Source organism: Vigna unguiculata, chromosome 1, assembly GCF_037176805.1.
Source record: "Vigna unguiculata cultivar grain cowpea cultivar isolate G323 ecotype 2 chromosome 1, ASM3717680v1, whole genome shotgun sequence".
In the NCBI taxonomy this organism is placed as follows: Eukaryota; Viridiplantae; Streptophyta; class Magnoliopsida; order Fabales; family Fabaceae; genus Vigna; species Vigna unguiculata.
In genome coordinates, this window is record NC_140792.1 from 43,114,016 (window position 1) to 43,132,452 (window position 18,437).

At 30.4% G+C, this 18,437-nt stretch overlaps 2 protein-coding genes across 2 annotated transcripts; both read left to right on the forward strand.

Annotated features, from left to right (window-relative positions):
• The first annotated feature begins 10,902 nt into the window (after positions 1-10,902).
• Positions 10,903-13,840, forward strand: LOC114186082 (2-Cys peroxiredoxin BAS1, chloroplastic). Its single transcript, XM_028074100.2, has 7 exons — positions 10,903-11,200; positions 11,772-11,846; positions 11,945-12,026; positions 12,103-12,182; positions 12,882-13,007; positions 13,230-13,343; positions 13,483-13,840. Exons 1-7 carry the CDS (start codon positions 11,009-11,011, stop codon positions 13,597-13,599), a joined length of 786 nt encoding a protein of 261 aa, XP_027929901.1. The 5' UTR covers positions 10,903-11,008; the 3' UTR covers positions 13,600-13,840.
• Positions 13,841-14,939: 1,099 nt separating this feature from the next.
• On the forward strand, positions 14,940-17,779 carry LOC114186091 (2-Cys peroxiredoxin BAS1, chloroplastic). The gene is made up of 7 exons (XM_028074112.2): positions 14,940-15,207; positions 15,821-15,895; positions 15,969-16,050; positions 16,134-16,213; positions 16,882-17,007; positions 17,231-17,344; positions 17,484-17,779. Exons 1-7 carry the CDS (start codon positions 15,019-15,021, stop codon positions 17,598-17,600), a joined length of 783 nt encoding a protein of 260 aa, XP_027929913.1. The 5' UTR covers positions 14,940-15,018; the 3' UTR covers positions 17,601-17,779.
• Positions 17,780-18,437: the final 658 nt, after the last annotated feature.

Consider the following 18,437-nt stretch of genomic DNA (forward strand, 5'->3'; position numbering starts at 1 on the left):
TTTTTTTTTGTGTAATGATAATTGTTTGATTTATTTTTCTCTGTCATATTATTATTATTATTATTATTATTTGATTTTAATAATTTCATACATGAAATTTGATTATATTAATATTTTATGTGCTAGTTTTAAACACGCGAAACGTTGCAAAATTCTCTGTCATAATATTTTTATTATGACGATGATTATTATTAATATTATTATTTTGATGATGATGATTATTATTAATATTATTATTTTATGTGTTAGTTTTAAACACGCGAAACGTTGCAAAATTTGGATTTGTGACCCTTGATATTGTAAGGAAGAATTCCTTATATTGGATTTTAAATGTTGAAATATATTTAGATGCAATGGATATTGGGATACCATTAAATAAAGAAATAAAGCAACTAATTTGCTCATAACAAAAATATTGTGAAAAGAGACTTCACAAATATTGTGAATTTATTTCATGCCTATGCATGGCTGGCTGGACAAAGCAATAAAGCTTTTGATGAAAAATCATGAGATCCGCCTAATCTGCTCCATTCCCAGAAGTGAATGGAGCAATCAATATTATGAATTGATTTCATGCCTTCTTGTGGCTGAACAAAATAATGAGCTCTTGATGAAAAATCATGAGGCCCGACCAACTGGTTCTGCTCCATTCCCAGAAGTGAATGCAGCAACATCTGATCCATATAATCATGGACGAGGTCAAGACCATAATAATAATCGTGGTCGTAATTTTGGCCGTGGTCGTAGCCATGGTCGTGGTCGTGGTCGTGCTATTAATCATGGTCGTGGACATGGTTATAAAGGAAATTTTCAAAGAGAAACTTCATCAACAGAAGTGGAACAAGAATGCGAAAAAGGAAAAAGAAAGGGGTGAAAATAATGGCAAAAAGGCTGAAAATATATGTTACCGTTGTGGTAGTAAAGGTCATTGGACCCGTGCCTGTTATACACCAAAGCATCTTGTTGAACTCTACCAAGAATCACTTAAAAAGAAGAATGTAGAAACACACTTTGCTTATGAAGATGGTGATTCTGATTATGGTCATATGGATACTACTCATCTTGATATTGGTGATTTCTTTTCTAAACCCGATGGAAGCATTGATCACCTTATTGGTGATGGGAGTGTTAGAAAATAGTTTTATTTTATGATTAATTTTTAAGACAATGTTTTATATTTAATTCATGTTGCTTTTATATGTACAAGTTTTTATGTTTTTATGAATAAAATCCTCTATTTTATTTTTTTTTTCTTTTTCTCCTCTTACAAAGTAATCTCTAATATTGATATTTATGTTTATATGAAGAATGAATATTGGCATTAACACCAATGATGAGGATCTGTGCCTTGCTGATAGTGCAACAACTCATACAATTCTCAAGAGTAATAAATTTTTCTCTACTTTGGTAATGCGAGAAGTCAATGTTAGTACTATTTCTGGTACTACAAATATAATTGAAGGCTCTGGAAGAGCTACAGTACTTCTGCCAAGAGGTACAAGATTGCATATTAAAAATGCATTTTATTCTCCTAAGTCCAATAGAAACTTATTAAGTTTCAAGGATATTCGTCTAAATGGATATCATATTGAGACAAATAATGAAGGAGATGTTGAATATCTTTATATCACTCAAATTGAGTCAAATAAAAAATGTGTATTGGAGAAATTATCAGCCTTCTCTTATGGCTTGTACTACACATATATTAATGCGATTGAGACGCATGTTATTGTAAGCCAGAAGCTTACAAATAAGAATGAATTTCTTGTTTGGCATGATCGGTTGGGTCATCCTAGATATATCATGATGCGAAAAATAGCTGAAAAACTCATGTGGACATCCACTTAAAAGTCAAAAGCTTCTTCAGTCCAATGATTTCTCATGTACTGCATGTTCGCAGGGAAAATTGATAATAAGACCATCACCAGAAAAAATTAGAAATGAGTCAATCTCATTTTTAGAACGAATACAAGGTGATATTTGTGGTCCAATACACCCACCATGTGGATCATTTAGATATTTCATGGTATTAATTGATGCGTCCACTAGATGGTCACATATTTGTTTACTATCAACTCGAAATCAAGCATTTGCTAAGTTATTAGCACAATTGATCAAGTTAAGAGCCCACTTCCCAGATTATCCAATTAAGAAAATTCGTCTTGATAATGCTGGTGAATTTACATCTCATGCTTTTAATGAGTATTGTATGTCAATTGGAATTGAAGTTGAACATCCAGTAGCACATGTTCATACTCAAAATGGACTTGCAGAATCATTGATAAAACGTCTAAAATTGATTGCACGACCTTTACTTATGAAAGCTAATCTTCCAATGACTACTTGGGGATATGCAATTCTGCATGCTGCAGTATTGATTCGCATCAGACCAACAAGTTATCACAAATACTCTCCTTTACAGTTGGTTTTTGGTCAACAACCAAATATTTCTCATTTAAGAATTTTTGGGTGTGCTGTATATGTCCCAATTTCCCCACCAAAAAGGACTATGATGGGTCCTCAAAGACGTTTGGGAATATATGTTGGATATGATTCTCCATCGATAATAAAATATCTTGAACCATCAACAGGTGACTTATTTACAGCTCGATTTGCTGATAGTCATTTTGATGAATCAATTTTTCCAACGTTAGGGGGAGAAAGAAAGAAACTGGAAAAAGATATTGGTTGGAATGAATTATCATTATCTCATCTTGATCCTCGTACAAAAGAGTGTGAACTAGAAGTTCAACGGATAATTCATTTACAAAAATTGGCCAACCAATTACCAGATGCTTTTACTGACACAAAAAGGGTAACTAAGTCGCATATACCCGCTGCTAATACTCCAATCAGAATTGATATTCCTGTTGGACAATCTAATATAGCAAATGAATCTCAAACACGCCTAAAGCGTGGTAGGCCTTTGGGTTCCAAAGATAAAAATCCTCGTGTGAGAAAAAGGGAAAAAAGGCAAGATGGCCTAATCGAGGGGGTAAAAGTCCCAAAAGATTCTTTTGACATAATCAATGATTCGGTTCCAGAAGAACCTCAGGTACCTGAAATTGTTGAAAATGATGAGATCTCAATAAATTATGTCATGAATCATAAAATATGGAATCGAAATAAAGTCAATATTGACGAGGTTTTTGCATATAATGTAGCAAAGGATGTCATAAGTGACAATGATGATCAAGAACCAATGACAATTGAAGATTGTCGGCAAAGAAATGATTGGCCAAAATGGAAAGATGCAATCCAAGCAGAATTAGATTCGCTTGCTAAACGAAAGGTTTTTGGACCTGTAGTTCGCACACCTGAGGGTGTAAAACCTATTGGGTACAGATGGGTTTTTGTACAAAAACGAAATGAGAATGGTGAAATTGTTAGATACAAAGCACGGTTAGTTGCTCAAGGTTTTTCACAAAGACCTGGCATTGATTTTGAGGAGACATATTCTCCAGTATTGGATGCAACAACATTTAGATATTTAATTAGCCTTGTTGCACAAGAAGGTTTGAATTTGCACCTCATGGATGTTGTTACAGCCTATTTGTATGGCTCTTTGGAAAATGATATTTATATGAAACTCCCTGAAGGATTTAATGTGCCCAACAAAGCAAATTCTAAAAAGGATTATTCAATAAAATTGAATAAGTCCCTTTATGGATTGAAACAATCAGGACGTATGTGGTATAACCGTCTAAGTGAGTACTTATTAAAGGAAGGGTATAAAAATGACCCTATTTGTCCTTGTATTTATATGAAAAGATCCGAGAATGAATTTGCCATAATTGCTGTTTATGTAGATGACATAAACATAGTTGGAACTCCTAATGAGCTCACAAAGGCAATTGATTGTTTAAAGAAAGAATTTGAGATGAAGGATCTTGGAAGGACAAAGTTTTGTTTGGGATTACAAATTGAGTATTTAAACAAAGGTGTTCTTGTACATCAAGAAGCTTATATAACGAAAGTGCTTAAAAAGTTCTATATGGACAAATCACATTCACTATGCACTCCAATGGTGGTGAGGTCATTAGATGTTGATAAAGACCCTTTTAGACCTCAAGAAAAAGATGAAGAACTACTTGGTCCTGAAGTACCATATCTTAGTGCTATAGGAGCACTAATGTATCTTGCTAATTATACTCGACCCGATATAGCATTTGCTGTAAATTTGTTAGCAAGATATAGTTCTTCACCTACAAGAAGACATTGGAATGGAGTAAAACAAATACTCCGTTACCTTAAAGGCACTATGAATATGGGCTTGTTTTACCCAAATGATTCAAAATTAGATCTAATGGGTTATGCAGATGCAGGTTATTTATCAGATCCTCATAATGGTCGATCACAAACAGGATATTTGTTCACATGTGGTGGCACAACGATTTCATGGCGATCTGTGAAACAAACAATAACAGCAACATCGTCAAATCATGCAGAAATTTTAGCATTACATGAGGCAAGTCGTGAATGTGTTTGGTTAAGGTCTATAATTCAACATGTGCGACAAACTTGTGGTTTATCCTTGGGAAAAATGAAACCAACAACGATATATGAAGACAATAGTGCATGCATTGCTCAATTGAAAGAAGGATATATTAAAGGAGACAGAACAAAACATATTCTTCCAAAATTCTTTTTCACTCATGATCTTCAAAGAAATGGTGATGTAGAGATCCAAAAGATTCGCTCATGTGAAAATCTAGCAGATTTATTTACAAAGTCTTTGCCAAGGAGAACTTTTGAGCAATTGGTTCATAGGATTGGACTCCGCCATCTTAATGATGTAAGTTTACATGAGGGGGAGAAATTAGAAGATGCAAAGAACAATATTATATAGAATGATGTACTCTTTTTCCTTCACTAGGTTTTTATCCCAAAGGGTTTTTCCTAGTAAGGTTTTAACGAGGCACATTCTTTTATCAATGGACACCCAAGGGGGAGTGTTATGAATTAATGGTCGTCCATTGATTTATACAATTACTCATATGATTGATAATCATATTATTCATTACTCTTTATGATGTAATATTTTGTATTTACTATTTGATTTTATATCCTTTCTGGGTTACCATATTGTACCTATAAATAGGACTCGTCCTATCAGTAATGAGACACACATAAAAACAGAAGTTGCTCCCTACTCTCTCATTCTCTATTCTTCCTCTCCTTTGTCTCTCTTATTACCTTTATTTTATAACAGAATTCAAATAGATTATACACATTGAAGTAAAAAAAAAAAAAATCATTGAATTTTATTAAGTAAAATCATCACACATGGATTAAGAGGTTTAATATTTTTTATTTAAAATAAAAAATGGTAAAATAATAATTTTTATATAGTTTTTATTCAATTTAGTTTCATTATTGTTAAATCTAATATTATTTTTAAGATCATATTTTTATTTAATTATTTAACCCTTATTTATTTGTTATCTGGTACTCTTATTTAATATTTATATAATTTATTTAATGTTGGAGAAAATAAAATAAACATTCTTTAATATTAATACTTGATAATATCATATTTTATTTGTTGTGTTTTTCTGAAAACATTATTTAATTAATATTTATCATAATGAAGAAATTTCATATCCATAGTTTTCTAACAAAAATGTTATTTTGGAAAGTATCAGATATTGTTATTTATCCAATTATATTATATTTTAGGTTTTCTGTTCATAAATAAATTTTACATTTCCATTAAAAAGTGAGAAAAAGTATTGTATATAATAATTATGTATGTAATGGTTATTTTTCGTTGATAATAATTTTTTGGTAGAAATGGATTATATAAAAAAAAAAAGGCACAAGTTTAATATATCTTGTTTCTTTGTGTGTAATACAGTGATATTATACGTTAATTTATAATACTGTCAAAATTATTAATTTGAACGACACATAATATTTCTTATATAAATAGTATTGATTTTTAATTAAAAACAATACCAAGATAATAACTTATTGTTTAAAGTTCCTTTAACAAGTTCAATTTATTCCGATTCTGCACAATTTAATTTCCTTATATTAATAGTTTTTGGCATTGCAAGAAAGAGTGAGACCATAAGGTAAATTTAAAAAAAAATTATACCTTATTTAAATAAGTAGAAGATAACTGAATTTCAGGTTTTCTACGAGTTTAAATGTTAGGTTAAACCATCTACATATCGATTAAGAATGCAAAACAAAAACTTCTTCAGGTAATATGGTATCTTTCTCTCTCTTAACACAGATTTGAGAGAGATGTATATAAATCACAGCAAATTAGTATATAGAAAAAAACAAACAATTTCTCCAGATAACATAGCATTTAGCACTGGCAAAAATCACAGAGGCTGTTAAAAACTATATCAAGCATGTGATATAAAGCCATTTTTAGGAAAATACCGATTTTACTTTAATGATGAAATATGTACTTTTTTATTGTTCACAAAAGTTGTAAAAAAATTTCGTCATATTTAGATCATAAATTTATGAACGTTGGTAGATGAAGTGGTCCAGTGTTTGCCAAAGCCACACAATTTCCATAACAGTGACTTCTCATGGAAATAATATAATACAAATCATGAGTCAATTCAATTCTGGTTTTCAACGTGTTTGTTTGGCAGGGGCTATGTTATGTGTGTGATTTTCGATTCCTAATTTATTTAATTATTTTACTTTAATTTATTATTTAACTTGATTTTTTTTAAATGTTAGATTTGACGTTTATTTTTTTAAAATGTGAAATAAGTTAAAGATTTAGATGATTCAAATATTCACTTCAATTCATTGAGAGAAGAGAAAATAAACTAAGAAGAGGATTATTTTATATTCTCTCATCTCTATTTTCTGCGGGTAAAGGTAATATTGATCACATAATCTCCTAAAACTTTTTATTTTTCTAATTGAAGTTAATTTACATTAATGTTTTGTGTTGTTGCCATCTAATCTGTCACACACAGATTCTTTCTCAACAGGATGTCTGACATTGATTATTGTTATAAAAAAATAAAATTGAAAAAGTAATTATTAATTCTAACTTTTTTAATATAATATTTTTATAAATATTTTTTTATTAAAATATGTTATTTTAATTTATTTATTTCAATATCTTTTCTAAAATAAATTTAATTTATCTAATTAGAATTTTACATTACTTTTAAAATTGAAGACAATTTGATAAAAAAATTCTATTAAAATTAATATTTAATTTATCAAATTAATCAAATCACTCGTAAATTTTACTTATAAAAATGTGTTAATATATTATACTATTATTTTTAAAATTTTAGAGGTGTTGTAAAATTTGAATTATTTAAAAAATAATATTTAAAAATCATAATTATTAAATAAATTTGAAAGTCAGCATAATAATAAATAAAAATGTTAATTTTCAAATTAATCTAAGACTTAACGTAATAGTCATTAAATATTATTATAAAAATTTTAATTATCAAAGTTCGAGATTCAATATTATAATCAATATTATTCAAAATTGTATAAAAAAACAAAAGAAATAGTTGATTGTTGTTGTAAGCATTGGCGGATGTATGAAGGGACAAGGGCGCCACGACTCCCCAACCATTTTTTTAAAATTTGTTTTTTCAATATATTTAAAAAATAATTTTTATAAATTATTATTTTATTTATATTAATTGATTTTTATGTTATTTTATTTTTTATATATTTTAAAAGAAATATTTATATATTATTACTTTATTTATATATTATTACTTATTTAATATTATTATCTTATTTATATTAATTTAATTTGAAAAATCTTTTTTAAAATTTCAAAATTATGTTTTTTTTTTCTAATATAATTAAAAAAAAATTATTTGGTTTCTCTCTTCCGTGCCTTCGTCTCTTTCTCCCATTTTATTTTCATCTCAATTTTCACCATCAATTTCTTATTATTTTCAAAATCAAATTGCACTACGACAAAATTGAAGAGTTAAGAAATATTTTGGACCGAACAATTTCTTCTTTTGAGTAAGTTCATCTTTTCCTTTTTATTTTTGAAGCAATATGTTTCTCTTGTATGTGACTTTTCTACGCTCTAGGCATATCTCTATCTGTTAGAGATCATAAAATCATGCTTTAATTGTTGATCAAACTCTTCTTTGTATAGATAAAGCTATTTTAGGCTTTGAAGTTGTGTAAGGGAAGAACAAGATTAGGAATCTACTATAAGACAAGGGAAGCTAATCATTTAGAAGTTATTAATTTTCTTAAAATATTGAGTCTTGCTTTTAAGATTTAATTATTCATAATTTTATCTTTTTGTAAATAGGTGAGTGGTGAAAATTTTATATTAGAAAAATTATGATAAAGAGTAAAAGAATTGATTCTTTTTTTAAGAGGAAGGTTTGTGATGAAGATGAAAAAAATGCATTTACGTCATCTAAATTTGAGAAACTTCATGAGAATCCAAATATTGAAGAAAATGAAAAACAACTCTCTAAGGTTCCTAAAGTTACATATAATGAATTTGAAAATACTTCAGAACGTGATCCTGGAGAGTGTCTTCAAATTTGGCAATACCCACCAAATTAAAATGATGAGGTACGAAGGACTTATCTAAAATGAGATCCATATCAAATGTGTCTAGAAAATTATCCATTGTTATATTGTTTAGATTCTATTGTCATGAGTGCTTATTTTGGATAAAAAAATAATGTAAAGATATTGATTTTTTTTAATTAAAAGAAATTAATTTTTTTTAATTAAAAAAATAATTTATATATAACAAATATAATTTGGCCCCCTAGAATTTTTGGTCAAGTTTTTCCGCCGCTGGTTGTAAGATATTATATATAATATAAATGATCTCTTTTAGAAAATAATGGCATAAAACAAAAATAAAATAAATTATTCTCATAAATAATAAAGGGTTAATACTTAGATAACATTTATTATTCCAACATCTATCTTAAAATTCTTCATTCCTGTATATTCGTGTTGAGTGCACATCTTATGCATTATTTATAACATCAAATATAGGCATTAATTACATTATTATGTCACCCATTAAAATCAACATTCAGCATTACAATAAGAGAAGATAAGGGAAAAAAAGGACTTTTATAAAAGCCTTTGGTGAATAACTCACTTAAAAAAACAAAAGTATATATATATATATATATATATATATATATATATATATATATATATATATATATATATATATATATATATATATATATATATATATAAGAGTATCTAAATGTCATGAAAATATTAATTATATAATTTTTCGGAATATTTTAATTTGTTAAAGGGGTCAAATTAGAAATATTGACTTTTAGAAACAATAACTGATAGATCAAACATGGATAATGTCTACCCACAACCCGACTAACAATACAAAAATTCAGTCACCATCCACACCATTACTTGGTATCCGTGAATACTCGTAAATATATAAACAAAATATTTTATAAATTGTTAAAATAAAAAATGAAGTAAAATATAAATTACTTTTTTATTTTAATTAAATTTAATCTAATAAAATATAAATTAAAATTTAATTTTAATTAAATTTAACTTAATAAAAAAATATTTTATTTTTTTGTGAGTAATGGATACCCGTGAATACAAATAGTATGATACATGTACCCAACCTATTTATAAATGATATAAAAATACTCGCTACTCACAGATACTAACTATCTGCTGTGAATTTTATTTGTGGATACCTAATGACTAATTCTATCTTGAAGTATTGGGAACAAACTTAATTCACTGTAGAATTTATTGTTATTTTATGTCTTCATGATTTAACAAAAAGTAGACGTTATAAGAAAACAATTTGTATGAATGTTAACCCCTTCTCTTGTGAATAAGGGTTATAACTAGGTTTGGGATCAACTCACAACCTTTCTCTCGGTTGGCCTACTACCCACTATCAGATCGACCTATAATTTTGCAGATAACTTGTTTGCATCATTGATGTATACATATCTCAAGGATTGTCCTAAATTAATTGAAATTGGAATCCATATGAATATTTTTAAAATAGAAACATCTGAAGTGTTGTTTCTATTATCACACACTTAATCATCATACAAGCGTCACAAGACCCTTAAGTATATAAGAGTCAAACTTATTATTTTGTATTATTTAAAAAATAAAGTAAATTCACTTTTTTCTTGCAAACTAATTTTTTTTTTCACTTGTCCTTGCAAAAGACATTATAGACTTTGAAAATGGTTTAATATGTTTATTGACACCAATTCTATAAATGGTGATATGGTAATTAAGATTTGATCAGCTAAATCTTTCTTAATTCTAAAAAAAAAACATAAAGTTACTTAAGTGACAAATTTTTGTTATAAACTATTTTTTCAAGTTTTGACACGTCAATTACACAATTATGCAAAACAATTACAGGCATAAAAAACACATTATTAAATTTTGTTGTCATTAATACTACTAAGAAGAATAAAGTTGTGAACAAATCAAGTTTTCTATAATTGAGGAAAAAACTTAGTAAGTTATCTAATGATAAAATTTCCCATAATCCTGATTTTTGTTAGTTTTAATTTTAGTTCAGAGGTTCATGCACAAAAAGTCGTGGGCCCAAATTTATCGACATACATACTTCATAAAGCAAATAATGTTCAAATAAATTAAGTTGTTCATATAGCATATAATTACATCTCATTATTATTTGATATTTGATAAAAAAACATATATTCATTTATATTAAACTTTTTATATCATCATATTTTCTTTATTTATTTAAAAAATATTTAAATAAATATAAGCCCGAGTAAGAGTATACCATATACATATAACCCAGAAATGAGAAACGAACATTTTTTAATTAAATTGAAAGAAAAAAGATAGCAGTAAAAATTATGAAGGGCATCAGGTAGGTGGGAGTAGCATATAAAATGAATCTGATTTGGTAGGTCATTATTGGATAGATACTGCTTTCTCCATCGTCCATTCTTTTCTATCTTACCTTCTCTGCCTCTCACTCACACACACACTCTCTCTCTCTCACTCTCCCATGGCTTCCTCCGCTCCTTCTGCTTCTCTCATCTCATCAAACCCTAACATTCTCTTTTCTCCCAAATTCCCTTCTTCTTCTTCATTTTCTTCCATCTCCTTCCCCAATTCCTCCAATTCTCTTTTCAAACCTTTACGCACTTCTCTTAATCCATCGTCTCGCGCTCTCAAACCCTTCGTTGCCAAGGCTTCGGTACTTTTTTTCGCCTTCAACTTACTATCCTTTTACAAATTCTTACATTCCTCTGCAATAATTTGTCCATTTTTTGTCTTTCAATTGATTTTACTGTTACCTGTTTGTTTTCTTGTTGGCATTTATTTTTGTGCACTTTTCTCTCTTCCCGTCAATGTATGTTTTCATGTCCAACTCTCTAGTTTGGGGTCCTAGCTAGTTTCGATCACCTGCGATTTTTATACACATTTGTGAATGAACTGTGGAGTTGGTGATTGTGAAGGTTCTGTTTCTGCTTCTGCATTTCTGAACATATTAGTTCATAGATGTTACATGTTGTCCTGTGTACACAAATTCATTGCAACTTGTAATTAGTCGAACAATGTTTTAAAATAATATGGTAATTATACGCTCTTCCTCTTCAAGGTTGTGAGTTTTGTATTGGAATTTGGAGAATCTTTTTCTGCAATCCTTGACAGCTGTAACTTGCTTGATGAAGCTGAAAACTCATAATTTTTTTAGAGTGTAATATTTCTCTTGCCTGACTTTTGGATCAATTTATTTATACTTTTCTGTTTGCTTATTTTGAAAGAGTGAACTTCCATTAGTCGGGAACACAGCACCGGATTTTGAAGCAGAGGCTGTTTTTGATCAGGAGTTCATCAAGGTATTTGTTACATTTCTGATTGGTAAATTTTGTGATACAATTCTGATTGGTACATTTTGTGATTACAAGTTATGTTGAATGAAACGCTGTCTTGTCAGGTCAAACTATCTGAATATATTGGGAAAAAATATGTTATCCTCTTTTTCTACCCATTGGACTTCACATTCGTTTGTCCGACAGGTTAGTAGACTTCCGATTGAGATTGTTGTGGATCCTGTGTTTTCTCCTTTTTAACTGTAATATTACTTGTGTACAGAAATCACCGCCTTCAGTGACCGTCATGCAGAGTTTGAGGAACTAAATACAGAGATTTTGGGTGTTTCAGTTGACAGTGTGGTGAGTTTGTTTTGACCCCTTTTTTAACTATTTCGTCAGATGGTAGCTCTTGTAAATTGTTTTCCCGTACTTTTTTCCAAGGCATTGTCTGATCCATGTAACTGACGGTACCAATTGAGGAAAAAGACTTTGTTTGTTATACTTTTCTCGATTCTTGAAATGACTTGCTTCTTGGCTGTATACAAGATGCTGAGGAAATAAAACGTGTGCGATGACTTGGCCCACTTACCACATAGTTTAAGGTTTTAATGATTTATCTGTCAGGAAAAAGCTATGACCGGGAGAGTTCTTAGCATAGTTGGCAAAACTGTATGAATTCTGCATTTTTATTTTCTACGAAACTTGATGCAAAGAATTAGGACGTATATGAGAGAACTGTAAGAGGAAATTACTTCATAAATAATGGAAAGTCAAATCTTGGACAATGAGTCATTCGAACCTTGATAATTAAAATGTCTTTTTCTTGACCTACAGATGTAATGTTATTCTCAATATTTGTGAAGGATGTGTGACATTGTGGAATGGGACGCGATATTCCCACTTGTTCATGCGGCGTGCCCAAGAAAACAGACAGCTTTATATGTTGCGATCTATTACTATTCCTTCTCTAAATGCACAATCATCTTTTGGTAGCCTTATCCTTATGCACTTCTTAAGTTTGCTTCTTCTTGATTAGTGGTGCTTTTGTTATCATTGTAGTTTTCACACCTTGCATGGGTTCAAACTGATAGAAAGTCGGGTGGTCTTGGCGACTTGAAGTATCCTTTGATTTCTGATGTCACCAAATCCATCTCAAAATCTTATGGTGTTCTCATTCCCGATCAGGTATTTTAAATGATGGCTATTCATAATCCCCTGCTTTCACCAACCCCGATGTATTTTGTGCTTTAGTTTCAAATTCTCTGGAAAGAAATGTAGGATTTAGTGACATACCTTTAGGCGTTTTTGTGCCAAGGGTTGAAATGTTAGTTGTGAAACTATTGCTTTTCATTTAACCTTATTTATTAGCACTTTTCGGAACAATTTTGAATGTTTCCAATGATTTAGGGGATTGCATTGAGAGGATTGTTCATTATTGACAAGGAAGGGGTTATTCAGCATTCTACCATTAACAACCTGGCCATTGGTAGAAGTGTTGATGAGACAAAGAGAACACTCCAGGTAATTAATTATACGACAAATCAGGACAAGACCAGGATTGAGAATTTTTTAGTGTATCTTCAACTTTTTATCTGTTTCTTCCACACAGCTATCATTTATATAAATTCTTTGCATCCATTTATGTGCATTGGTCTTGCAGGCCTTGCAGTATGTGCAGCAGAACCCAGATGAAGTTTGCCCAGCTGGGTGGAAGCCTGGTGAGAAGTCCATGAAACCAGACCCTAAACTTAGCAAAGAGTACTTCTCTGCTATTTAGGGAGGATAATAGTTAAAGAGTATCAATTGCTCATCTGTATCAGTCAATGGTAATCTGTATTATGCAACGCAAGTTTATAAAGTTTTGATGTCTGTTTCATGATTATATAAATGCATACTGTTGTGCAATGATTTTGGAATGAATAATGTATCAATTTTTACCTTTACGGTTTATGATGTATGGAACAAAAGATGATCATGGTTTTGTAGTCTTTATTATAGCATTTCCCCATTCAAAAGTATGATTCTTCCATTCGAAGTGTTGACTTTATTTGGCATGAGTCTTCCATTTGAACGGTTCAGTTTATTATGGTTTTGAAATCAGAAGTCGTATCTGTTCATTTTTCTGAAGGTGACTATATCATAATTTTCTTTTAAGTGGAACAAGTCTTACTTCTATTTCATAAAATTGCAATAAAATGCTGGTTATCATATTTCGCATTATAATCACATATGTTCTATAGTAAATGTTATCTTATTCTAATAATTTCAGAATAAGAATAGTTGGAGATAAAAGCACAGTGAAATTCAATTATTCAACAGTGTGATATATTTCTTTTAAAAATAATTTTATTTTGAAATTTACCAATTTTGAGTTGGTTATCTCGTTACTTTTTACTGGTCTATTAATTTTAACACTTTTTTCTTATATTTTAATACTTATATATTTTTTATCGGTAAGGAATTTTTTTTTTGAAATTGTGTCCTTGGACGTTTGTCTAAACTTTCTATTTATTTTTGTAAAAGAAAAAATGGATTAAATATATTTTTGATTTTTTAATCTTGTAAAAATTGAAATTAGAATTAGGTTTTTTTGAAAGATTGAATTAATTTAATTTTTTATATTTAAAAATGTGTAAATTTAATTATTTTAGTCAAATTTTATAAAATTTATTTAATATTTTAAATGTATATTTTTATTAACATTGAGAAGAAAATTTATTAAATGGTGTAAACAATAATTATGCAAACTTGAAATAGAGATTTATTTAAATAAAAAGCAAATAATTATTATTAATATACGTAATGTGATGTGAATAGTGTCGTGCAAAAAAAAAAATAAAATCAAACTCGATCAAAACAGAAATTAAAATAAAATTTAAACAAGGTTGATCATAGAAACTAACAACATATTTAATACTATTATTTAGTAATTAATGACATGTTAACTATTTTATATTGAAAATACGTGAACAAACCAAATTTTAATAACTTGTGAAATTTGAAATTTGTAAGATATAAAATTTTTTATTTGAATTTAATATAAATTTACTTAAATATATTTCAAAGGATGATGTTTTTTGACACTAAAAATAAGAAAACTTATTTATAAGAGTAGGTTATTGGATAGGTACTGCTTTCTCCGTCGTTCGTTCTGTTCTATCTTACTTCCTCTGCCTCACACACAACTCACTCTCCCATGGCTTCTTTGGCTCCCTCTGCTTCTCTCATCTCCTCCAACCCTAACATTCTCTTCTCTCCCAAATTCCCTTCTTCCTCCTTTTCCTCTCTCTCCTTCCCCAATTCCTCCCATTCACTTTTCAAACCTTTACGCACTTCTCTTAATCCTTCATCTCCCGCTCGCAAAACCTTCGTTGCCAGGGCTTCGGTACTTCTTTTCTCCTTCTTCTTACTCTCCTCCCCTCTCAAAACTTTTACATTGCTCTTTGTTCATTTGTTATGTTTCTGTTGATTTTACTGCTACCTGTTCGTTTGCCTGTTTGGCCGTTGGCCTCTATCTTTGTACATTTTTCTCTCTTCCCGTCAATGTATGTTTTCATGTCCAACTCTCTAGTTTGAGGTCCTCGCTAGTTTGGCTCACCTGCTAATTTTATACACCTTTGTGACTGAACTGTGGACACACGTACTACGTCAGTGATTTTGAAGGTTCTGTTTCTGTTTCTGTTTGCTGCATTTCTGAGCATATTAGTTCATAGATATGTTACATGTTGTCCATTGTAGCACAAATTCATTGTAATTTCTAATTATTTGAACAGTGTTTTAAATAATATGGTAATTCTAGACTCTTCCTCCTTCAAGGTTGTGAGTTTTTTTATTGGAATTTCTTTTCGTTTTTGGGAGAATCTTTTTCTGCAACCTCTGAAACAATTTATTTATTCTCTTTTTATCCTTCAAGCCGAAAACTCCAATATTTTAGTGTAATATTTCTCTGTCCGGACCTCTGAAACAATTTATTTATTTATTTTTGCTTATTTTGAAAGAGTGAACTTCCATTGGTTGGGAACATAGCTCCGGACTTTGAAGCAGAGGCTGTTTTTGATCAGGAGTTCATCAAGGTATTTATGATACAATGCTGATTGGTAAATTTTGTGATTACAAATTATGTTGAATGAAACACTGTCTTGTCAGGTCAAACTATCTGATTATATTGGAAAAAAATATGTTATCCTCTTTTTCTACCCATTGGATTTCACATTCGTTTGTCCGACAGGTTAGTAGACTTTCGATTGAGATTGTTGTGGGTCCCGAGTCCTGAGTTTTCTCCATTTTAACTGTAATATTACTTGTGTACAGAAATCACTGCTTTCAGTGATCGGCATGCAGAGTTTGAGGAACTAAATACAGAGATTTTGGGTGTTTCAGTTGACAGTGTGGTGAGTTTGTTTTGATCCCATTTTTAACTGTTTCGTCAGATTCTAGCTCTTGTATAAATTTTCCCTGTACGTTTTTCTATGGCATTTTAAGATCCATGTAAGTGACGGTACAAGTTGGGGAAAAAGGCTTTGTTTGTTCGTTATACTTTTCTCTATTCTTGAAATGACATGCTTCCTGGATGTGTACAAGCTACTGAGAAAATGAAAGGTGTGCAATGACTTGGCCCACTTACCATATCCGACAGGAAGAAGCTATGACTGGGAGTTCTTAGCATAATCTGCAAAACTATGTGATTTCCGCATTTTTTTTTCTCTTAAACATAATGCAGTGAATTTGGACGGAGAGTATTGTCAGAGGAAATTACTTCATAAATACTGGAATGTAAAATATTGAACAACGAGTTCATCCTGATAATTGGAATGTCTTTCTCTTGACCTACAGATGTACTGTTATTCTCAATATTTGTGAATGATGTGTGACACAGTGGAGTGGGACGCAATATTCCCACTTGTTCATGCGGCATGCCCAAAAAACCAGACAGCTTTATATGTTGTGATCTATTACTATTCCTTTTTCTAAAAGCACAGTTATCTTTTTGTAGCCTTATCTGTAGGCACTTCTTAAATTTGCTTCTTCTTGATTAGTGGTGCTGTTGTTATCATTGTAGTTTTCACACCTTGCATGGGTTCAAACTGATAGAAAGTCGGGTGGTCTTGGCGACTTGAAGTATCCTTTGATTTCTGATATCACCAAATCCATCTCGAAATCTTTTGGTGTTCTCATTCCCGATCAGGTATTTTTAAATGACGGCTATTCATCTTACCCGAATGTGTGTGCTTTATTTCAATTTCCCTGGAAAGATTTGTAGGATGCTGTCTAGGTATGTTGAAATGGTGTTCTCATTACCTTTAGCTTTTTGTGTCAAGTGTTGAAATGTTGGCTGTGAAACTATTGCTTTTTTCATTAAACCTTTTTAGCACTTTTCCGAACAATTCTAAATGTTTTCAATGATTCAGGGGATTGCATTGAGAGGATTGTTCATTATTGACAAGGAAGGTGTTATTCAGCATTCTACCATTAACAACCTGGCCATCGGTAGAAGTGTTGATGAGACAAAGAGAACACTCCAGGTAATTAATTATACCACAAATTAGGACAACACCAGGATTGACCATTTTTTAGTATATCTCCAAAATTTTTGTTTGTTTCTTCCACTTATTTGTCATTGAAATAAATTATTTGCATCCATTATGTGCATTGGTCTTGCAGGCCTTGCAATATGTGCAGGAAAACCCGGATGAAGTTTGCCCAGCTGGGTGGAAGCCTGGTGAGAAGTCCATGAAACCAGACCCTAAACTTAGCAAAGAGTTCTTCTCTGCTATTTAGGGAGGATTATAGTTAACAGTAGCAATTGCTCATCTGTATCAATTAATGGTGTAAAAGGAATTTTTTGTTTTGCAACGCAAGTTTATGAAGTTTTGATTGACAGTATCTACTTCATGCTTATCTAAATGATTGTGCGTGCTGTTCAATGATTTTAAGAAATTACGTATCAGTTTTTATCATTACGGCGGTTTTTGATGCATTTACAATCTATATATAGACCGCTTTTATTTATGATGGAGAGAACGGTTATGGTTATGTAGTGAAGTAAGGAGGTATGTGTAATAATTAACTGGATTTATATGAACACTTGTAACGCCAATAAAATTATAATAAACTACGGATCTTTTTAACACTTACGTGTTGTTGATTTTTGGTTATAATACCAGTGATCAATTTTACTAAAACCATAATTCAATTCGAAACGATTATAATTATTTGAGTAATGACACTGGTCTTAGATAAAATGAGTCTTTTAGTAGGTAACTTTGGATGTAATGTCTGTATGTCTTTGCCAACTTGCTCCTTTCCAAAGTACTCGAAATTAACATTCGGTTGTACGGACTGCAGGGATGAAATTTAGCAATGGCCAGAAAAACACAGGCCAAGGGAGTGAATTATAAGTGTATTAAAGCCGTAGTTAATTTCCAGATGAGAAAGTAAATAATACTTTACATCGTCAATTTAATAAATAAATAATGCACATTTTCATTGACGTTTTATCTGCTAGATATCAACAATACTGTTAGCAAATGTTTATTCAAACTGCTGTACATGCTTCAGTTGTGAAGGCAAAATCATTACTGCCATTGGCCATTACAAACTCGGCCCATTGGTTGG

Excerpts from the sequence above, each read along its gene's own strand:
- LOC114186082 (XM_028074100.2), top strand. The coding sequence starts at position 11,009 with ATGGCTTCCTCCGCTCCTTCTGCTTCTCTCATCTCATCAAACCCTAAC. Across the intron at positions 13,008-13,229 it reads GTGTTCTCATTCCCGATCAG|GGGATTGCATTGAGAGGATT; the intron begins GTATTTTAAATG and ends CCAATGATTTAG. Across the intron at positions 13,344-13,482 it reads AGACAAAGAGAACACTCCAG|GCCTTGCAGTATGTGCAGCA; the intron begins GTAATTAATTAT and ends TTGGTCTTGCAG.
- LOC114186091 (XM_028074112.2), top strand. The coding sequence starts at position 15,019 with ATGGCTTCTTTGGCTCCCTCTGCTTCTCTCATCTCCTCCAACCCTAAC. Across the intron at positions 15,896-15,968 it reads TTGATCAGGAGTTCATCAAG|GTCAAACTATCTGATTATAT; the intron begins GTATTTATGATA and ends CTGTCTTGTCAG. Across the intron at positions 17,008-17,230 it reads GTGTTCTCATTCCCGATCAG|GGGATTGCATTGAGAGGATT; the intron begins GTATTTTTAAAT and ends TCAATGATTCAG.